The sequence below is a fragment of the Eleginops maclovinus genome, chromosome 13, assembly GCF_036324505.1.
Source record: "Eleginops maclovinus isolate JMC-PN-2008 ecotype Puerto Natales chromosome 13, JC_Emac_rtc_rv5, whole genome shotgun sequence".
Classification (NCBI taxonomy): Eukaryota; Metazoa; Chordata; class Actinopteri; order Perciformes; family Eleginopidae; genus Eleginops; species Eleginops maclovinus.
The window spans coordinates 4,102,400-4,123,588 of record NC_086361.1 but is presented as its reverse complement, the minus strand read 5'-3'; the positions used below and the strand labels follow the sequence as shown (position 1 = coordinate 4,123,588).

Here is a 21,189-nt window from a genome sequence, read left to right as displayed (position 1 = left end):
AAAGTCAGTGGGCTCCTCCTCTGGGAACCACAAATGTCGATGTGTGTTATTTGACAGAGTTAGAGTTTCAGAAAATGCTCAGACTTGAAAAAAAAACACAACTTGACTCCGGATGAACAAGCAGCAGCATGTCAGTCAGGAACAAATGACAAACATTCTTAAAGAGGAGAAAAGGGGGAAGGAGGATTAAAAATAAAGATTTGAAAAAACTTGAAGAAGGGAAAGAATGAAGATGAAGATCAGATGTAGAGAGGAAAGTGAAGTGTGGAAAAAGGAAAGAGTCAGAGGAGGATTTACATTCGAGATTTACTGACCTTGGAAGGGACCCGTGCTGTCAGCAGATAGGCTCGATGGGATGCCAGGGCCTGAGGACAGAGAAGGAGACACATTAGACAGAGACAGACAGAGGATCAGAGATAACAGAGAAGGAAACTTGGACTCGAGAGGGACTTGTCTCCTGTGAGACTCTTAGTAAACACTTAAAGGCTAAAAGCTGAGGAGACTTGATTTACCTGGGAGTATTCATTTTCTTGTGAAATTGCTCTGGTTAGTTTTATTATATCTTGTCAACTTCATCCCTTTTTTAGTCAAATTTTTAGTTTGCTAGTATAAATGTAGTCGATGTGAAACTCGTGACACTCAGTCATTAGTTAAGTTAATTCCAGTCCTCCCGATTCCGTGCTCATTGAGTGCTGCTGCTGTAGACCCGAACAAGTTTAATATTTCATCTCCTCTATCCATTTTGACCGAAAAGATAAATGGAGACTTGGTTTGTAGGCAGCTGTGTCTCAAGGGTAAATGGATATCTACCAAGATACAGTGGTTCGATCCCCAACCTAAGCAGTCAACATGTCAAAGTGTCCTTGGGCAAGATACTTAACCCCTAACTGCTGCCATAGAAATGTATATGGTATTGAGGTGTATGTCATTCGCCTCAGCTAAAAGACATGTCATGGTTAAATCTGTATATTTTTAAACTACATGTTAGCCTTGCCTCGTTGTCCACAATTTATTTATTGAATGTATTGTCATAGTAAGTGTATTATTACGACATAATATTTGATTTGACCTCTTTACTACATTTCTTCTTTTACTTTTACTTTAGGACAGGGGTGTCCAAACTACGACCCAGGGGCCAAATGCGGCCCGTGGTCCATTTTTCCATTCTTGTACTTGTTCTATATTGTACTTCTTAAATATATCTAAAAATATAATACATGTACCAATATTCAAACAAATTCAGCCAATTAAAGTTGAAAACATTTTCAAACAAATCTTATATAAAAAAAAGCACAATAACTTATTTATAATGTGGCCCAGTCATTCGTATCTTTTCTGTGTGTGGCCCTCAGTGAAAAAGGTTTGGACACCCCTGCTTTAGGGGGGTTAGGGTTAGAGATACGTTAACTGCTGCATTAAGACCAGACATCACAAGACAACAAGAAAAGAAAGACATAAAAGATCTACAAACCAATGAATAGTTTTTTAACATACAGAAATGTTAAGCATACATCTCCAGAACAAACACTCTGTACTACACAAGTTACAACAAAAATGATCATGTCTAATACAAGCTGTGTTGTACTTTTATAATTTAAAAACAATGCATGGTTAGATGAGACTGAAATGTCAGAACAGGCACAAGTTAAAACAATAAAACAGCTTCACTGGCAGAGAAAGCTGGCAGCTTGGCCTCAGGAGAGGTTTTTCACTGAGAGGGATAATACCATATATTATCTTTCACCATGTGTGGAACTTCTGTGCTGGCACACAGCGAGAGCACTTTGTGGCCGCTGGCTCAGCCGCTGCCACTGTGTGTTTCTAACTGACCACAGTAGTAACCTTTCTTTGAATCACAAGTGCATGAGTGTTGTGTTAGGGTTTTAAATGGTGCAAGTCAAAGCACATTTTCACTGAAATGAAAAGTTGAGAAAGAGAAAAATAGAACCAGGTGTAACAGAGTGGTGCAGTGATGACCTAAATATAATAACCAGAAGTAAAAACTAACTACATCACGCTGGCATAATGTCACTGCCGCTAAGCTAAAGGTGGCTAATGTTCGGTGTGATGGCGTTTAGTAGTCCCACTTAGCCACTTGTTAGCCACCTCTGTTATTAATACACAAAAAGGCCTCGGACATTTATGAGTGGGGTACTTACTGACACATTTTATGTCGTTGAACAAAATCTCTTTTGCATTCAAAAAAACCTTTGAGATGAGTGAATGAAAAGTAATAACTCATTTTAATGAACGGTTTCCCTCCAGCGTAGTAAAAGGTCATCCCACATTTACTCAAGGTCAAAGGCTACGTCCTCTGTGACTGAGGGGATTGCCAGGGATTCTGAACAGCCTGCTCTCAGTTAATGAAGTCTGGAAACGTCCTGGTTCAGGTGTCTAACAGATGCAGCAGCAGGTTGATTCGTGGGAGTGAGCAGGTGAATGAGTCCACATATGGAGAATACATAACAGAACACAGATGGGTCCCAGTGAGAAATCTGGATCGGGCTGCACGGCTAACAGTGTTTGATGTACTGCAGAGTCTATTGATTCAGATGATGTATTGATAACAATATGGGTTTTCAAAGACAGAACTTTAGCTTTTGTAATTATCAATATTTCTATACAATATTGGGGCAAAAATACATACTCATGACCCTAATTATTTTAAATCCCAATCAAACAATGGGATCTTGCTGTTTGACATTTATGTTGTGTAACTCCATAGAGCAACATATGCATATAAGGAGAACACACAGAATACAGGCTAAAGCACAACGGTAATACGTTGGAGGAAAAATAAGATAAACTAAGCTGGAGTAAGTCATTTTATGGAAACCTAAAATAAAAGACATAGTAAATGTGGCTCTGTTTGCAAATATAATTGTTAAAACTGCAACAGGATCCTTTTCAATTTGGTGTTCCAACGTGTTTGTATTTTACCAAAATGTTAAAGTGATATTTTATTTGATCTTCCCTAAAGCCGTCCATTAAGGTCAGGGAAACCATTAGTCAGTCACTATTTTTTTTTCTGTTCACTTATTTAAAGATTTTACAGGCAAAAAAAAATTATTCATTGATTCCAGTTACAACTTTTAACATTGCTGCTACAACACGCTCCTGCACATACAGTCTGTACAACATCAGGAGGAACGTCCCCTACTGACACAGAGGGTGGTGCTGGTCCTGGTCCAGGCTCTGGTCATCTAACACCTCGACTACTGTAACACACTCATGGCTGGTCTACCTGCAAACACCACCCGACCTCTGCATCTAATTTAGAATGCTCTACCCGACTGGTCTTCAACCTCCCCAGGTTCTCCCACACTAAACCTCTCTCCGCTCCCTCCAATGGCTGCCAGGATCCACTTCAAGACACTGGTACTTGCCTACCGATCTGTGAGGGGATTTGGTCCATCCTACATCTAAGACATGGTCAAACCATACACTCCAGCACTTCGCTCTGCATCTGCCAATCGGCTTGCTACTCCCTCACTGCGAAGCGGAACCAGGTACACCCCAACACAGACACGCCTTTTTGTTATCCTGGCTCTCAGTGCTTAAAGAGTTTTCTTATACAGCAGCACTTACAATAATATTGCTTGTTTGAAGTAAATATGTTATCGCTCACCATGTTGTTCTTAATTTATGGTTTATTGCACTCATTGTAAGTCGCGTTTAATAAAAGCGTCAGTTAAATGCTATGTAATGTAAAGTCGTGAACATTTGCAATTTTTCATTATTTATTTATATTTAAACACAAATTCAGCATTGGAAATATGTGTGGTAAGTATTTTTCATTACTTTATGACTTTTTATGACCTAAACTAATTAAACTAATAATTGCAGCTAGCAGAGGCATGAACGGCAATTGTTGCTGTTTATGTGACAAAAGTTGGTATAAAAGGGACGCACCCTTACAAACCTAAAGCTTTGAAACCTAATGAAAATGTAATTTAGGTGTTGTATGTTCTTCATTACTGAACTCAGCATTTAGTTGTTTTTGTTGCCACTTATATTAAAATGTAGGCTACAGAATGATGGTCTGTTATGATAAATCCCAGTTCCTCGTATTGTCCTTAAGTTAAACTTTGAAGAGGTCTCAGCTGTATTTGCTTTTTATTTTGGCTCAGGGAAACTTCTTTACAGCAGTTTGCCTTCCTCTTTCAGATTTACGGTTTATTTTTCTTATGACGTGGTTCAGGAAACAATCTGTATTGAATCTCTTTAAACAATTGAAGCAAATCTGCCAGACACATCAGCATGAAACATTCAGCACTGCTGGTTTGAAGAAATCAGGGCATTTAGTTTTTAATCTGCTGGTGTACAGCTGTGGAATGTGGTGTGTGTGTTCGTGTGTGTCCCAACACCCTGTGGCTGTGAGTCGGTTGCTTCAGTCAAGTCCCGACAAGAGCTGACTGCAGTGGTATGTGGTCAAAGGAAGAGAAATGTGAAAAATATGAGACAGAAAATGTGTTTCGAAGCACTTTGTTGGTTGACAGGGTGGTTGAGTGTCAGTAGCGTTCTTAGGTTAAATCAGAACATCCACAAGCCTTTTGATTGGAGGTTTAATTCACACGCTCTCACAGAGGGAGCTGAGGTGAGTTCACATACCTGCAGGAACCTGAAACCAGAGACCCTGCCACAGAAACATCCGCCTCTTTCCTAACTCGGCATTAAATCTATCATACTAAAACTTTATTGCAACCTTGAAAAATGACGTGATCAAACCACATTTAGATAAAAAGATGGACTCAACATGTCGTCCATGATTCAGAAATAACAGATCACTTAGTGTGCAGCTGCAGCAGCATCCGGAAATGTTGCCCTACTGAAACTGATTTGGAACATCTACATTAACTGTCAGAGACGATGTTCTGATGGGACTCCAGCCACAACACCAATTTGGACCAATAAATTAAAGTGTGTGGGGGGGATTATCCGTTTCCTACCCCCTTACTTCTCGCTCCCTTGATGGATAGCCCTTATTGTCGAACCTGCCCTTCACATTCATTTAGTAGACACTGTTGGGGGAAGTATCCAGATCCTGTACTTTAGTAAAAGTACAACAGTTTTAGCATGAAAATATACTCAAAATGTACTCATTCTGCACAATGGCCTATTTCAGAATAATATAAAGTAGGAAGAATTATTAGCTGAATGTACTTTAAATTCAAAAAGTAAAAGCACTGAGTAAGTGTAGATTAGTAATACAGGAATGCAATCTAACATATAAGCATATCATGCCTTTTTATGTGTACAAACTTACGTATGATACAAGTATAATATTTGCAACTGAAATGTAGAGGAGTAGAAGTATATAAAAGCAATACATGGAAATAGTAAAGTACAGATAAGTCAAAAAGTACTTGAGTAAATGTACTTTCCACTTCTGCAACTAGACATCTGAAGAGCCCTAATTGGGCCAGGGCCTTAATGCAGGACCTATTTTGAACTTGACTTATTTTGTTCTCATCTACACACGAGTAAAGTTTGAGGACTTGATCTTGTAGGGTTGCAGTGCAATCACAGATACACTTCAGTCAAGGCAAGGCAAGTTTATTTATAGAGCACCTTTCAACACAAGGCAATTTAAAGTGCTTTACAAACATGAAAGACACTAAGAGCATTAAAAAATAGTGCAGTATCAACACATTATAAAAAGGCATTTAAAAACAGTCATTTAACAGCAAAGATAATGAAATAAACACAACAGGTATAAAATACATGAGTAAAAGTCACAGTGCAATGTTTGATCAGAACAGTTCAATTAAAAGCAGCGGCAAAAAGAGATGTTTTCAGTCTGGATTTGAAAGTAGTAAGAGTTGCAGCGGGCCTGCAGGGTTCTGGGAGTTTGTTCCAGATATTTGGAGCATAATAACTGAACGCTGCTTCTCCTTGTTTAGTTCTAAGTCTGGGGACAGAAAGTTGACCCGTTCCAGAAGACCTGAGGGTTCTCGATTGTTCATAATGTAGCAGGAGATCAGAAATGCATTTTGGGCCTAAACCATTCAATGCTTTATAAACCAGCAGCAGAACTTTGAAATCAGTTCTCTGACAGACAGGAAGCCAGTGTAAAGACTTCAGAACTGGAGTGATGTGATCCACTCTCTCAGTGTAAAGACCTCAGAACTGGAGTGATGTGATCCACTCTCTCAGTGTAAAGACTTCAGAACTGGAGTGATGTGATCCTCTCTCTCAGTGTAAAGACTTCAGAACTGGAGTGATGTGATCCTCTCTCTCAGTGTAAAGACTTCAGAACTGCAGTGATGTGATCCACTCTCTCAGTGTAAAGACCTCAGAACTGGAGCGATGTGATCCACTCTCTCAGTGTAAAGACTTCAGAACTGGAGCGATGTGATCCACTCTCTCAGTGTAAAGACTTCAGAACTGGAGTGATATGATCCACTCTCTTAGTGTTAGTGAGGACTCGAGCCGCAGCGTTCTGAATCAGCTGCAGCTTTCTAATGGATGTCTTAGTGAGACCTGTAAAGACACCGTTACAGTAGTCCAGTCTACTGAAGATAAAAGCATGGACAAGTTTTTCTAGATCCTGCTGTGACATTAGTCCTTTAATCCTAGATATGTTCTTCTGGTGATAGTAGGTGGACTTAGTGATTGTTTTAATGTGACTGTTGAAATTCAGGTCAGAGTCCAGGACTACACCTAGGCTTCTGGCATTAGCTGTTGTTTTGAACATTGCTGACTGAAGCTCAGCACTGACTTTTTGTCGTTCAATTATCTCGGTTTTGTCTTTGTTTAATTGGAGAAAGTTCTGACTCATCCAGTCATTGATTTGTTCAATGCACTTATTCAGTGTTTGAATTGGAGCATAGTCTCCTGGTGAAATGGTAATGTGTGTATCATCTGCATAGCTATGGTAACCTCTTTGCTTTTCATTATCTGAGCCAGTGGAAGCATTTAGATGTTAAAGAGAAGAGGCCCCAAGATGGATCCTTGAGGAACCCCACATGTCATATTGGTCAGCTCTGATGTGTAGCTGCCTATAGAGACAAAGTGTTTCCTGTCCTTTAAGTAAGATTCAAACCAATTCAGAACTGTTGCTGAAAGTCCCAACCAGTTTTCTAGTCGGTCTAGTAATATGTTGTGGTCAACAGTGTGAAATGCAGTGCTGAGATCTAATAATACTAACACTGAGACTCTGCCACTGTCTGTGTTTAAGTGGATGTCATTGAAGACCTTAACAAGAGCAGTCTCAGTGCTGTGGTGCGGTCGAAAGCCTGACTGGAACACATCAAAACAGTTATTTGCATCCAAGAATTTACTCAGTTTTTAAAAACGACTTTTTCAATGATTTTACGTAGAAATGGGAGGATTGATATGGGCCTGTAATTATTCATTACTGAAGCGTCCAGATTATTGTTTTTTAAGAGCGGTTTAATGACTGCAGTTTTTAGGGCCTGTGGAAATACACTGGAGTGAAGACACCTGTTTACTATATGAAGTAGATCTGAGGACATGCTATGAAAAACATTTTTGAAAAGGCTTGTAGGTATAATATCAAGGCAGCAGGAGGAGGACTTCAGATGTTGAATAATGTCCTCTAGGTCTTTATCATTAATCTGATGGAATTGTGTCATGGTGTTTGAATTGATTTTAAGTGGACACAAGGAGAACACATTTGCTGTACCTGATACAGAAACACCGACTGCCTGTCTGATATTCTGAATTTTGTCAGTGAAGAAGGAGGCAAATTCGTTGCAGGTCCTGGTGGATTGAAATTCTGATGCTACTGACACTGGGGGGTTTGTTAGTCTCCCAACGGTAGCAAACAAGGCATGTGAGTTGTTTGTGTTTTTGGCAATGATTTCAGAGAAGAAAGACTGTCGTGACTTTTTTTATTCCACCCTCTTTTTTCTGTTCTCACGCTCATGGCCTTTCTCCATGGAGATATTTTTTTGCCACATACCTCCTTTACCTTAGTGGGAGCAATGGCATCTATGACATTTTTTACTTTTGAATTAAAAAGATCGACTAGCTCATTTACTGAGATATTAGCAAGGGCTAGTGTGGGAGAAAACTTCTGAACAAACATTTCCCTTGTGTGTTTTCAGAGAAGTACCTTTTTGTGGTAATTTCTTTTTGAACATTTGTGTGAACAGAAATAGAGCTCTCAAAGAAGACACAATGATCAGAGAGTGCAACATCAGTCACCGCAACTTCAGAGATGTTCAGACCCTTTGAGATGATTAAGTCTAGAGTGTGCCCCTTGTTGTGCGTCGGAACCATTACATGCTGAGTCAGTCCATAGTTATCAAGAACACAGAACAGTTCTTTAGCCCCTCTGTCCCCGGGCTAGTCAACATGGATGTTAAAATCGCCAACAATGACTAGACGGTCAAAGTCAATACACATTATAGACAGCAGTTCAGCAAAGTCATCAAAAAAGCTTGCACAGTATTTGGGGGGTCTATAGATGTTTAGGAACATAGCTCAAGAGGAGCATTTCAGCTGAAGGGCCACATATTCAACAGATGGGAAGGTTCCATAAGATATCTGCTTGCGTTGAAGGGAATTATTAAACAAAATAGCAACTCCACCCCCTTTCTTATGCATTCTAGCCTGACTCATAAAACTAAAGTTGGGAGGGGTTGATTCGATAAGAACAGCTGTGCTGTTATTTTGATCTATCCAATTTTCAGTTAAAAACAGAAAATCCAGATTGTGCTTGTTGATAAAATCATTGATTAAAAATGTCTTTCTTGATAACGACCTGACATTTAATAAAGCTAGTTTCAGCTTGTTAAATACACTATCAGTCTGATTCTGTGTGACAAACTGTGACTGACGTGGAATCGCAGCTAAATTTGATAAACAGTTGAGCGCTTTCTGTTTCTAAGCTGATTCACCGTTTGTAATCTATAACCTATCAACACAGATATCGGCCAAGCTATTGTCAGGCAGGGTCCTGGCATGTTCTGGAAAGAGTTGAGAGTGCCATACGCCCTTGAGCCTGGACCCAGCACATATCAGTTAGAGCTTGTTGCCTTTTTTACACACACATCCTTATCAGGCTCCGGGGACAGCTGATTCGGTCTCGAAGGGGGAGGAGGTGGTGCACCTTTTGTTTTGGATGATTGTGGTAGGCATGGTGATGAATACGGGGGAGCTGGTGCACGCGTCTGCTTCGGTGATTGTAGTTGAGGGACGGGGGTCTGCTTGCGAATCTCCTGAACCATGTTCAGGCAGGATTGTAGGCGGTCACTGAGCTGCTGGTTGGAGAAGTCTGGGCCCAGAGAGCTGGATGGCGGTTTGGTTGTTGAAGGGACAGTATCCTCAAAGGCGTTGATAAGGGGGATGGGTGGCAGTCGAGAACCCTCCTTTTTTCTCATAGGTCTCCCATAATCACGACGTTCCTCAGGAAGGTGCAGTGATAGGTCTTCAAGGCTTTTTATGCACTGTGGTGTGTCTTTCTCCTGTTTTGATTCCTCGTGTTGCTTGTCCTTGGCATAGGGAACAGATTGATGACACAGGCAGTTGAATATGTTGGAAATAAACAATTTTACTCCTGACTTGTTCAGAAAAAGTTCATCTGCCTTAAAAAGATGTCTGCGGTCCCAGAAAAAGTTAGAATTGTCAATGAAATGAACAGAATGTTCAGTACAGGCAGTTGAGAGCCACGTGTTCAGTGCAAACAATCGGCTGAATCTCTCCACTCCTCTTCTGACTGGCGGTAGAGGGCCACTGATGAACACCTCAGCAAGTCTTCTTTTAGCACTTCTGACTGTTGTTTCACGACATCATTTGTTCCAATGTGCAGTACCACATTTTTCACAGTCGGTTGTTCAGCCCCAATATGCAGGATCTTGTTAGCCAAGTCAGAGACCAACCATATCCTTGGGAAAACAGAGTACTTTGGTGTTGTTTAGACTTTTTAAATATCTTACAGCAGAGTCACCCACCATCAGAGTTTCAGGCCTAGTTGTTAGCTTTCCCTGTAGCCTTTTACTTTCCAAGTAACTTTTGGTCCTTACCCTGCTGTGTGAAGAAGCATCCAGGTCATCAGAAAAAGATCTTGGGTTCTGTGTCCGTGGAGCATATCTGTTCTGAAGTGGCACGCTTGGTGGTTTAGGAGGATTGTTTGCAGTCCTCCCTTTAGCAGCTGTCCACGGCTGATTCCTAGTATGAACTGGGGGTGAGGAGGCGCTCTGCCTGGGTTATATCAATGCAGGCCAGCCGGTCGCATCACAGACCTCAGAGCACTGGGCTCTGCCGGTTATTCGTCCTCCCAAATCCCATGATGATTTACTCTTAGGCTTTGCACCCAGAGAGATCCAGGGAGGACTACCACTTGTAGATGTATCACCCAGCACAGGTCCTCCTGTTCCTTGGAATCCTTGTAGCTGCTAACTAGCTGTGAGTTAGCATGCCCTTGTCGATTCTTTTGGAAAACTGCTAGAGTGGTGTCATTCCCACATAGTCCATTCACTTCCACGTTAAATTCCAACCGGTGCATTTTTATTTCCAACACGGCGATCTTCTGTAGAAGTTTTTGAAAGTCATCTGCAGAAAGGGGAGGCATTTTGCTGCTAACTAGCTTAAGCTAAGCCAGCAGTCTAGGCTTTAGCTGTTGCTAGGCCACGCTACTATCAGACTGAGGTCGTCGTAAAACTACTGAAATATTGCCAAAGCCCTCCATCTATTTTTGAAGAATAACCGTCCCAGTGATAACTTAAGGTCCAGGAGCCACTGCTCGAGGTTTTCAGAAAGGAAAAATAGGAAAAATCATCAAAAAAAGTAAGCAAAAGCAGGAGCAAGCAGAAAGGCGTCTGCACTGTCCAAGTCCAAGGGCACAAGTCCATAGACAGACAGAAATATAAACACCTTTAAAGTGTGCAGATGCTTCTCTGTGATGCTTCCTGCTTCAGTAAGAGTCTCCAGGAGCACAATTTGCGACAATGACACACACTCACAAGCTGGAAACAAAATGCTGCTGTTAAAGATCTGGGGCTGTTAGCTATGGTTTAGCCTGGACTTCCTATTTCCAAGCATGGGAAGTCTCATTATATTTTAGTTTCAACTTTGCCGCAACAGTTTGGGGAATGCTCTTTCCTGTTTCATCATGACAAAGCCCTCACTCAGAAAGAATGGTCTTCTTAGTTGGGAATTGATGTGGAAAATCTTCACTGTACTTGAAAAAACTGAAACGTTGACTTTAATTGAATGTATTATGTCAACAAATTTCACTGTATTAGGTTAGTTGAAAGCAATAATATTAATTTGAACCAAATACTACTAACCTAATACAGTCATGTGAAATCTGCTGACATAATTCATTTAATTAAAGTCAACTTTCGGGTATTTTAGTGTGCAAAGAGCCTTGAACTCAACCCCACCCAACACCTTTGGGATAAACACCCAACAATAGTGGCTCTTGCAGCTGAATGGGAGCAAACACAAATTCTTATAAAGGAAGAAAATGCTGATCATGCTTTTTATTCACGGCATCTGAGGGAAACAAGGAAGCACTGGTCTGAGCTTGACAGACAGACACTGGCCATCAGATGACTACTCACTGCAGCAGCAGCTCTCAGACTGAGCTTCTGGAGCCACAGTCATTCAAAGTATTTAACAACCACATGCAGCCATCCTGCGGGTTGACTTAAGACTCAGTGCTTAGCTCAGCAACAACAGAAGATACATGCAACACATCAGAACTTAATAATTAGACGAGTGTTATGCTGTATCTCAATAAGCGTATTACTGTAGTGTGCTTATTTTAGTGCAAAAATGCAATATGACTATCAGATGGTGCACTCATAACGTTCAAAAGGTATGGAACGCAATGTGGTACACAAACCACTCTACTGGTGTTGTAAAGAGCCATTTGTTAATTGTAGTGAGCTGTCTGTAATTACTTGCTACCATGAACGATAACTCTGCTCGCTATCAATCAGATTGTATATTCAATATCACAAATGACACATTTATCTCGGTTTTCTACAGCGCATACAGCATAGGAAACCATGGCTTAAAGGTCCCCTATCATGCTTTTTTTCAACAATATATTATAGGTCTCAGATATATACAGAACATGTCTCTCATTGGCTGAAACACCAAACAGATCATTGTAGTGTCCCATAGACCCTTCTGCTTCAGCCTTTTTTAGGAAGTGCTGATTCTGTGTCTGTAGCTTTAAATGTTAAGGAGCTGCTGCTGGCCACGCCCCTCTGTGAGATGATTAGTTTAAAAAAACCCAGTGGTGCTCTAGGAGGAGATTCAGGTGATAAGGTGGGCGGGTGTTACCTTGGTTTGTTATTGGCTAACGGTTGCACAACCCCAAAAAACATTGTGACATCACAACGTGGCCCAAAACTTATCAGCTCATTTTTTATATAGATGGATCAGGACAAAAACAGGTTCTTTATCCTGAAACTTTCAGAATGGGGACACATATTTATGTGTAATAGCCATGAAATTGTGGAGTTTGCATAATAGGTTTAGGCCCTGCAGTATACAACTATGTAGGCGTAGAGACTGAAAAACTAATCACTGCGGCAGTGATAACTTGTTCAAATCTGCCTCAAAGTAGTATGTTATGTTCTGTAGTGTCTGGGTAAACCTTCACTTCCTGGTTCATATTTTATCTTCTGAAGTGTAGCAACACACCCACACCACTGCAGAGTCTTTTCTTTCTTTAAAGGAGCAATAAAATGATTCACTCATATAATAAATCAGGCAGCCTGCCAACTTTTCTATGGAAGCTGGGCTGCTACTATTCAGGGCAAAGGACCTCAAACAGTAGTAGTGACCTTTGATAACCTTACACAGTATAGGTCTAAGGCAGTTCCCTTTACTGACTTCTTTTTCTGTGCTGACTTACAACCCTTTGATGGTGTTAAAATACAATCTATTGCGTTCACTCAAAACACTTCAATGCCAAACTTCATTATTTAAAAATGTAGGACCATAACCAGAGAAAAAAAAACATATATTCAAGTTCAAAATTAATTTTCCATACTACTAAACTGCATTCTCAATTAGTTAGAGGGAAACGTATCTTCCATGGAATTATGGTCTCAGCTTTTAATAAGGGGTTAACGCTCTAAATTAAAAGAAAACAAAACAGAAAAAGCAAAGAGAAAGAAACAACTTTGTTATGTTAAAAAAAGATCATCAATAGTTTGTGTACTCTTCCCTAACTGATTCATCATTTTTTAAATTTATAATCAATAACAATAATAAACTGAATTAGAATACAGATTTAGTATAATCAACCATGACTAACATTTATCTCAGCCTTTTTATGTTTTGATTTGTTTTAGTTTTTTGTGCTGTGATTTCCACCATTTGTTTGTCTATCATTCTAAATGTTTTTGTACTATTACTGTTGTCTTATAATTAAAAAATAATTGACAACCTGCACAACTGTTTTTCTGTCTATGACACTGCATTTGTTGTTTAAGAAAAAGGAGAATAATGTTTTTTTTTAAAAGATCATCGTTTTGATGAAAGGTCCCATATTGTAAAAAAGATCAGTTTGAATTCTTTCACCTCTCCCATGAACCCTTCTGCGATAACGCAAACTACTGTACTTGATGACCTGAAGACCATGTTGATGAAATTCCCACTGTATTTGTGGTAATTAGAAAACTGAACAGCTGTCACTTACCAGCACTCTGTTCTCCACCTTGTCCCCTTTGACCTCCAGCTGGACTTTGCGCCTCAGGGTCAGCTTCACCCTGCGGCCCACCGCCTCCCGCACACTCTCTACAACAGACAGGGAAACATGACAAAATATTACAGAACCGGTACAAGAGCATCAGAGTGGAGAGTCGATGGCCTGAAGCCCTGTTTCACTCCTGCTGAGCATTCTGCAGGGCTCAGCTTGCTTAACCAGAAACACAGCTTTAATTCTAGCCAAGGGGTTCATTAACATGCAGATCATTTGGTGCTTAAGGGTGCCTTAAAATGGGGTCATGTTTATGATTAACTTGAGTTTACAAAAACAACCAACTTGAGCAGTATTCCCAGTTCGAAGCATCAGTTCCTGCAGCATATGCATGGAGCTCACCGGAGGTTACAGTAGCTCAGCCGTTCTTGTTGCTTGGCAGTTTGAAAACAACAACAATGCAAAACAACATAAATATATGTTGTTTTTTTTACCATAAGAGCTATGGTTAGATAGAATAAGAATTGTATATCTTAAATATCACAACATCTCTTGTGATGTATAATAATGGGAATTTATAATACAGCTCTGGAAAAAAAGACCACCCCAAATGTTTCTTCAATCTTTATCTCTACATGTATGGCAGCCATTCCAGTGTATGTCTCCAGCACAGAGAAAGGTTGTCAGTAGTTTATAGAATACATTCATTTTAAATTAAAAAATACTTTAACTCAAACACATACTCATACATAGTAAAACCAGAAACTGATAATGCTGTAGTGGTCTCTTAATTTTTTTCAGAGCTGTATCTGCCAACCTAGGTTAAATTATCGAACATTATTTGGTCCATCTTGATCATCATATCAGCTCATTTGAAAAGACTTATCAAACATTAACTCCGGTAGTTAGCTAGATAAATCTTCTCAAACTTGACTGTGAGTCGCAGGGAAATCATTCAAGCTTATGTGGCAAGGATTGATAATTAATTTCAATTTAAGTTATGTTCTTTGCCATTACGGGTAAAACTGAAATCATATTAGAAGAGGGCATGAGAATACCATAAAATGCTCTAGGTAACAAAAAAAAAGTAAACGTGAGTGATTAGAATATTTTCAAAAGATGCTTTGTTCATTTTGATTGGGAAATACTGTGCATGGTACCCTGATTTCTTTCTTTTACAGTTCGTTTTACTTCTGTTTAGAAACAACAATGTAAGCAATGATAGATGTAAAGCTGTTTTCCACAACATACAAAACCTAAAGCTTCCCTAAACCTGGACTGTAACACCCCATAAGGCCTTTGAGTTTATGTTTCCACCATGTTTTACAAACCATAACCTTTAAGATGTACATCACTGAAAAGGAGACACCACATGCTTATGGGCTGTTTGGTATGCAAGAGCGCAGCGTGAAAACTATATGTCTACTGTCCATGGTATATGTTGCATCATATAACCCCTGGTTTAGCGGGATATTCTTTCTGATTTAACCCTGTGAGGCCTCGGTTGTAATCTTACAACATCACCTTAAGTTATCCTAAAAAAAGTCAGTAAATGTTTTTGTTTTTTTAAAGACTACATTTACAGTGTTAGTCAAACGGTCCTTTTGTTCAGCCTCACAATTCTATTGGGTAGTAAATGTGTTAATAGGTCCCTCCGTCTGGCCATACACTCACACAACTTCCAAATCTCAAAACCAAGCAACATCTCTTTGTTTTATTGGATTTGGATTTGTCAGATTCAAGTAAGTAAAATGCCTCAAATATATATATTTTTTATATCACAATGTGTAGAAAATGTACACATTGTGGAATACGTTCATCAAATTTCATTTTAATTTATTTTATGTTACATTGCAATATTACAAAATGTCCATAAAAACTAAAACATAAAAAACGTGAAAACTTTTTCATTTCTGCACCAGACGCTTCCTACAACAACATCTGAAAGGTAAAAAGAAATGACTAATGTTTTTCTATATTTGGGCTTTACAGGGTTAAGCAGATGTAATGAGTCTTTCTGCATTAATGCGTCGGTCTTTATTCTGATCAGAAGGTCTGCTGGATTTACAGTGAAGCTGTTTTTTCCCCACATTGACAGTGGTGGGAAAATCCGGGGACAGATGGGGAAAAGAGGGGGGAGGGTGAAGAAGTAAGATTAAGTGACAGAGAGAGAGAGGGAGCATGAGAGGGAGGGAAGAGACATAAAAAAGAAGGCACTAAGAAAAAAAGACGGTAGAGTAAAATATAGAAACAACAAGTGAGAGGGAGTATAGATGAGTATGACAGCGTTGGCCCGCCCTTGGTGACATCATGCTGAGCCCAGACACATGATGAGGTCATGAGGAGGATGAAAACATTAGAGCAGGAAGCAGTGTGCAGGCTGATCAGAAACACATGGACTTCTCCCCATGTCCAACTCACTCAAAACAAGGAGTTCCCACAGCAGACTTTACTGTAATAACCTGCGACACGTCTCTTATAAGTGTATGGCTGCTCCAACACTATAATATCCTGCAGTGATCTCTTTCATTTGCTATAAATGAGTGAAACCCAAAATGTTTTCAGGGATGCGTCTAGCACCACATGGGATTTTAACTACAATACCAATCATTGTGGATTAGAACAACAGCTTTCTCATAAAATCACTTTTTGATGTGATGACCTACTCGTCCAAAAGGGGAGCTGAGAGAATCACTTCCACCTGTTTCGACCGCACTTGGGCCAATAAAAGATAATTGTTTTTTAGAGTTTGTATCTTCATGCCCAAACATAATTATTATAAATGTTGCTTTGGATAAAAGCATCAGATAAATTGTATATAACATAAAAGTGTTCATTTCAGCAAAAATGCTAAGCAGATGCTAATTTATGATCCTCAATTGTGAGAATGTGGGGCTTTTTTTCTCTCTGGAAGCATTCCATCCCAAGTGCAGAAGAGCAGATCTAACCCACAGACATTTCTAAGTAACTTTTTAATGCCTTGTGTTCTGTTGATTTTTGTGGATGATCAAAATAGTATTTATCATTTGATACAGCTGCGGAAAAAATTAAGAGACCACTTCAGCATTATCAGTTTCTCTTGTTTTATTTTTTACAACGTCTTTTGAGTTACATTTTTTTATTTCTTTTATTGTATTCTATAAAGTACTGGCAATTTTTATCTGTGTTGGAATTCAACTCACACTGGAATGGCTGCCATACATGTAGAGATAAAGATTTAAGAAACATTGGAGTGGTCTCTTCATTTTTCCGCTGCTGTAAAGTTAGATGTATTACATATTTGGACCGACCAACCGACCGACCGACCGACCGACCGACCAACCGTCCGACCGTCCGACCGTCCGACCGTCCATCCATCCATCCATGCTTATCAGTCAAAAATAGATGTGGACTTTATACTTGAGTCCGACTTGAGACCAAATATCTGAAAGCCCCAACTGTCTTAAATCAGACTAAACAAGCAAAAACAGCAAGTCCATAAGATGGTTAAAAATGTGTTTTTGTCAATCAAAAAAAGTGTTATCAAGAACTATATTGGTGCTAAAATGATAGTTTTAGTCATTTCTCAAGCAAACAAGCCTACTATTTTCTAATCTAACCTTGCTGCTGTTGATCATTTATGTTATAGTAAACTGAATCCCTCTGGGTTTTTGACTGTAGGTGGAGCTCAATAGGAGTTAGCTACTTTCTAATGTTATACATTAAGCAATGAATCAAGAATAGGAACAGCAGATGAATTCATAATGAAATGAATCCTTTTGTACTTTTTTTAAAGCTGTCACCTAACAATGAGCACAGGAGGAGCTGCTGATAGGATTTGTTGACGATGATTTGTTTAAATCATTTCTGAATTGGAATGATCAATGCTAACTAGTGATTGACTCACTATGCTTTAGTATTTCAATGAGCTGTGTGGCCCCCTCCCAAAGTGTCCACCATCCTACACCACTTTTCATTTCACTTTGTCCACATCAAGTCCAGCCCTGATGAAATGGTCTTTAGTATTCACTGCTGCTGATGAGCAGCGTCAGGTCAGTCTGCCCTTCATCAGCAGGAGCTGGCAACAAAAAGCCCCATTCATCAGTCAGTCCAGTGTGACATACAGTGTGAGAACGAGAGGCAGACACCGTAACAGAGAGCACGGGGTGTGTGAGTCAGCCTCACCACCCAGTGCTGGGTTTGCTGTTGATTTCTAATGACAGTCTGATTAAGAGAACAGACTGGGAACTCAAAAGTCCTCAAAAATTATTTTAGCCTTCAGGGAAGTTTTATAATGATGTATTCCTAGTGGTGGAATGTTGCAAAGTACATATACTCAAGTACTGTAACATGCAGGTACTTGTACTTTACTTCAGTATTTCACTACATTTATTTCACAGTTTAAACTGCTTAATACTTTGCAGATTATTATAAAGATTATATAAAATGATATTTCAAAGAAACACACCTTTAACAAATGCAACATTGAAGTGCTGAACAATTTCATTCATCAATAATTATAATATAATATTAGTAAAGATATGGTGCTCAATTGGCTCATTCTGCTAAATGAGTACTTTTGGACCTCAAATTATATTTTAAAGCAAATAGTTGTGTACTTTTAATTAAGTACAATTTTGAATGCAGGGCTTTTGCTTTTAACTGAGTATTGTGCACTGTAGTATTGCTACTTACAGTAAATACTTTGAGTACTTCTTCCATCTCTCTGTATTACATTACAGCCACTTCCTACTGTTGGTAAGTACAGTTTGGTCAATTAATTATCAAGATAATAGACCAAAAATACCAGATGGCAACTGTTTAAATTCATAACAATCACCCTGCAAAGGAGTATTTTGGTCAAACTAACGAAGATAATCAGGGCCTGCTACATTAGTGCCATTTTAACTTAAAGTCAGCAGTTTAGGCTTCATTCCATAACAAAAACCGGAGTGATTTACATTTGTTTTCTTTTTCTTTCTGACACTCAGTCGTCCATGTAGTCTGGGTTGATTATATCTCACAATCCAAAGGAATTTCACAGGACACACCCCTTTCTCAAAGCTTTCCCTCTCCCCCCTTCAGATAAGGAAGTGGCACAGAGGAGCAGCTCTCAGGTAGCTGCCTGGCCCTGAAGGCATGAAAATAACTGCATACTGAAATGCAGCCACAGCAATACTGCAGAATTAACTGGGACACCCAATGAAAAGTTTGCCCCCATAAAAGTCAAGATAATTTCTGTGGTATAAATAATAAATAATAATATTTTATTTAACTTTATTCTATTCTTTTACCTTTTGTAGTAGGACTAGCCTGCCAATTTAGCATATCTACAATATAACTTAGATGTTGCCTTGTTTAATCAGCCTGACATTTTTACCTTGTATTCCTATCCCTATGACAGTCATTTAAGTCTAGTTTTAAAATAAATTATGCAATACCTTTTTATGAGTGGCTTCAAAACACAGCTTTGATAACTTAATCATAATTTAAAGTATCAATACTATGATAAAGGTTACCTCAATGGTGCCCTTAGTGAGTAGGTAATGTGTTTATATCAAGTTTTCAGACATTTAGTTTAGTGAACTGAAAGCCTGAATTGTACCTGACATGATGCAAAAGTTACACCAAGTTGTTAGATAAGTTGGACAACAACAACAACAACAAAACAACGACTAAGTCAGGTCAAGTTACACTACTTTATCGACCACCAACTTAACGTTATCTTACCGAACAGCTCGTTGGAAATATCCGTTTTTTCCTCCGACATTTCTGCTGTCGAGGTAAACCCCGAAGAGGAATCCGGTGAGGAGAACAGGAGGAGCGGGTACAGCAGAGAAGTGAAGCCGGAGGACAGGGCAGGTTTAACCTCAGGAAGAGATAAAATACCGTAAAGGTGTAGCCCCGTTTCTTCACCTGTCGACACCCTGCTTACCTAACTGTTACTGAGTACATCCTCCATGCCTGTAAACACACACTCACACACAACTGCGCTACTTCTGAATTACACTAGCTGGACGTGACAGGAGGACTTAAATAAAGGTGGTTTCAGTTTGGGACATAGACATAGTCCAAGAGGGAACACAGTCGGTGTGTGTAATATGACAACAAATCAGCGAGGCACATTTCTTCACTCACACACACTCCAGTGACCCCTCCTCTCCTTCAGTTGTCCTGAAAAGTTTTTATGCTGCTAAAAATGGGACAACCGCGACCCCTGGTGGACATCTACATGTACATCAACTATTACAATTTTCCCATAGACAAATATAACAGCCGGGGAGTGTTGAATTTTCTCTTTTGGTGGATTTAAAGTAAAATGTTAAAGAATTGTACTAGTTTTAAAATTGTATTAGTAAGTTAAATGCATAACTAAAAACGTATACATTTAAATAAGAAAAAACAACCTGCTCTATCTACTTTAAAGAAAAGGAAATGGTTATTTCTTAAATCAGGCGTTTTTACCTTACTATTTTGTAGGCCGACATTTTTCATTGTCACTGTCTATATAAATCCTACGCACTGCATATACTAAACATACACCCATTCAATATTTTAATTTTTTATTTGCACTTTTTATATATATTCTCCAGAGATGGGAGAAGTACTCAGATCTTGTATTCAAGTAAAAGTAGAAGTATGACAGTGTAGGAATACTCTGTTAAAATGAAAAGTCCTGCAATCAAAATTATACTCAAGTAAAAATACAAAAGTAGTGGCATCAAAATAAACTTAGTGTACCAGAAGTAAAAGTAGTCATTGTTTGATTGGTCCATTTCAGAATAATATCTCTGATATGTTTTATAATGATTGATCATTAAAGTGTTCTCAGAGCTGGTAAAGGTGCAGCTAGTTTTAATGACTTTGTATACTGCAGGGTAGCTGCTGGATTCTAGTGGAACTAAAGTCTGATTTAAGGGCTGATTATATTTCACATCACTAATCCAGATCTGTAAAGTAACTAAAGGGATTAAATAAATGTAGTGCAGTAAAAGTACACTATTACGTAGCATAAAATGGGAATGCTCAAGTAATGTACAAGTATCTCAAAATTGTACTGAAGTAGATGTACTTAGTTACTTCCCACCACTGACACACACACACACACACACACACACACACACACACACACACACACACACACACACACACACACACACACACCAGTGATAATTCGTTTTGAGTAGTGGTGATGATACAACACAAACGTTACTCGAGTATTCAAATAGAATTTTAAAAATATGATTTTTACCTTACGCTACTATTTAGTTGGCCTACATATTATAATACAATGTCACTGTCAATAGAAATCCTACCTGCTGCAAATTTGTTAACATGCACCTATTTAATATCTGCACTTTTAAAATTATTTTAAACAAAAAACTATCAAGACGTTTCCAAATTGTAGATTTGACTTATATTTCAGTAAAAATATCTTCAAGACTGCTCCTGTGATTAAAATCATTACAGTATGCTGCTCTACACAGATCTGTTTGAAACAGTTCCGGTGTGTTATTATAAATTGAACACTAGATGGAACCATTTAACAATCTGTAAATGTGACCTACACTTCCATCTAG

General features: G+C 39.0%; 1 protein-coding gene across 1 annotated transcript in view; it reads right to left on the bottom strand.

The window, feature by feature from the left end:
- The window catches only part of LOC134874864 (F-actin-uncapping protein LRRC16A), a 48,620-nt gene extending 28,886 nt beyond the window's left edge, over positions 1–19,734 (bottom strand). Inside the window, 3 exon segments of the mRNA XM_063899097.1 lie at positions 315–365; positions 13,631–13,728; positions 19,340–19,734. Of these exon segments, the coding sequence (XP_063755167.1) occupies positions 315–365; positions 13,631–13,728; positions 19,340–19,379 (189 nt within the window). The 5' untranslated portion in view covers positions 19,380–19,734.
- Between the last annotated feature and the right edge of the window lie 1,455 nt (positions 19,735–21,189).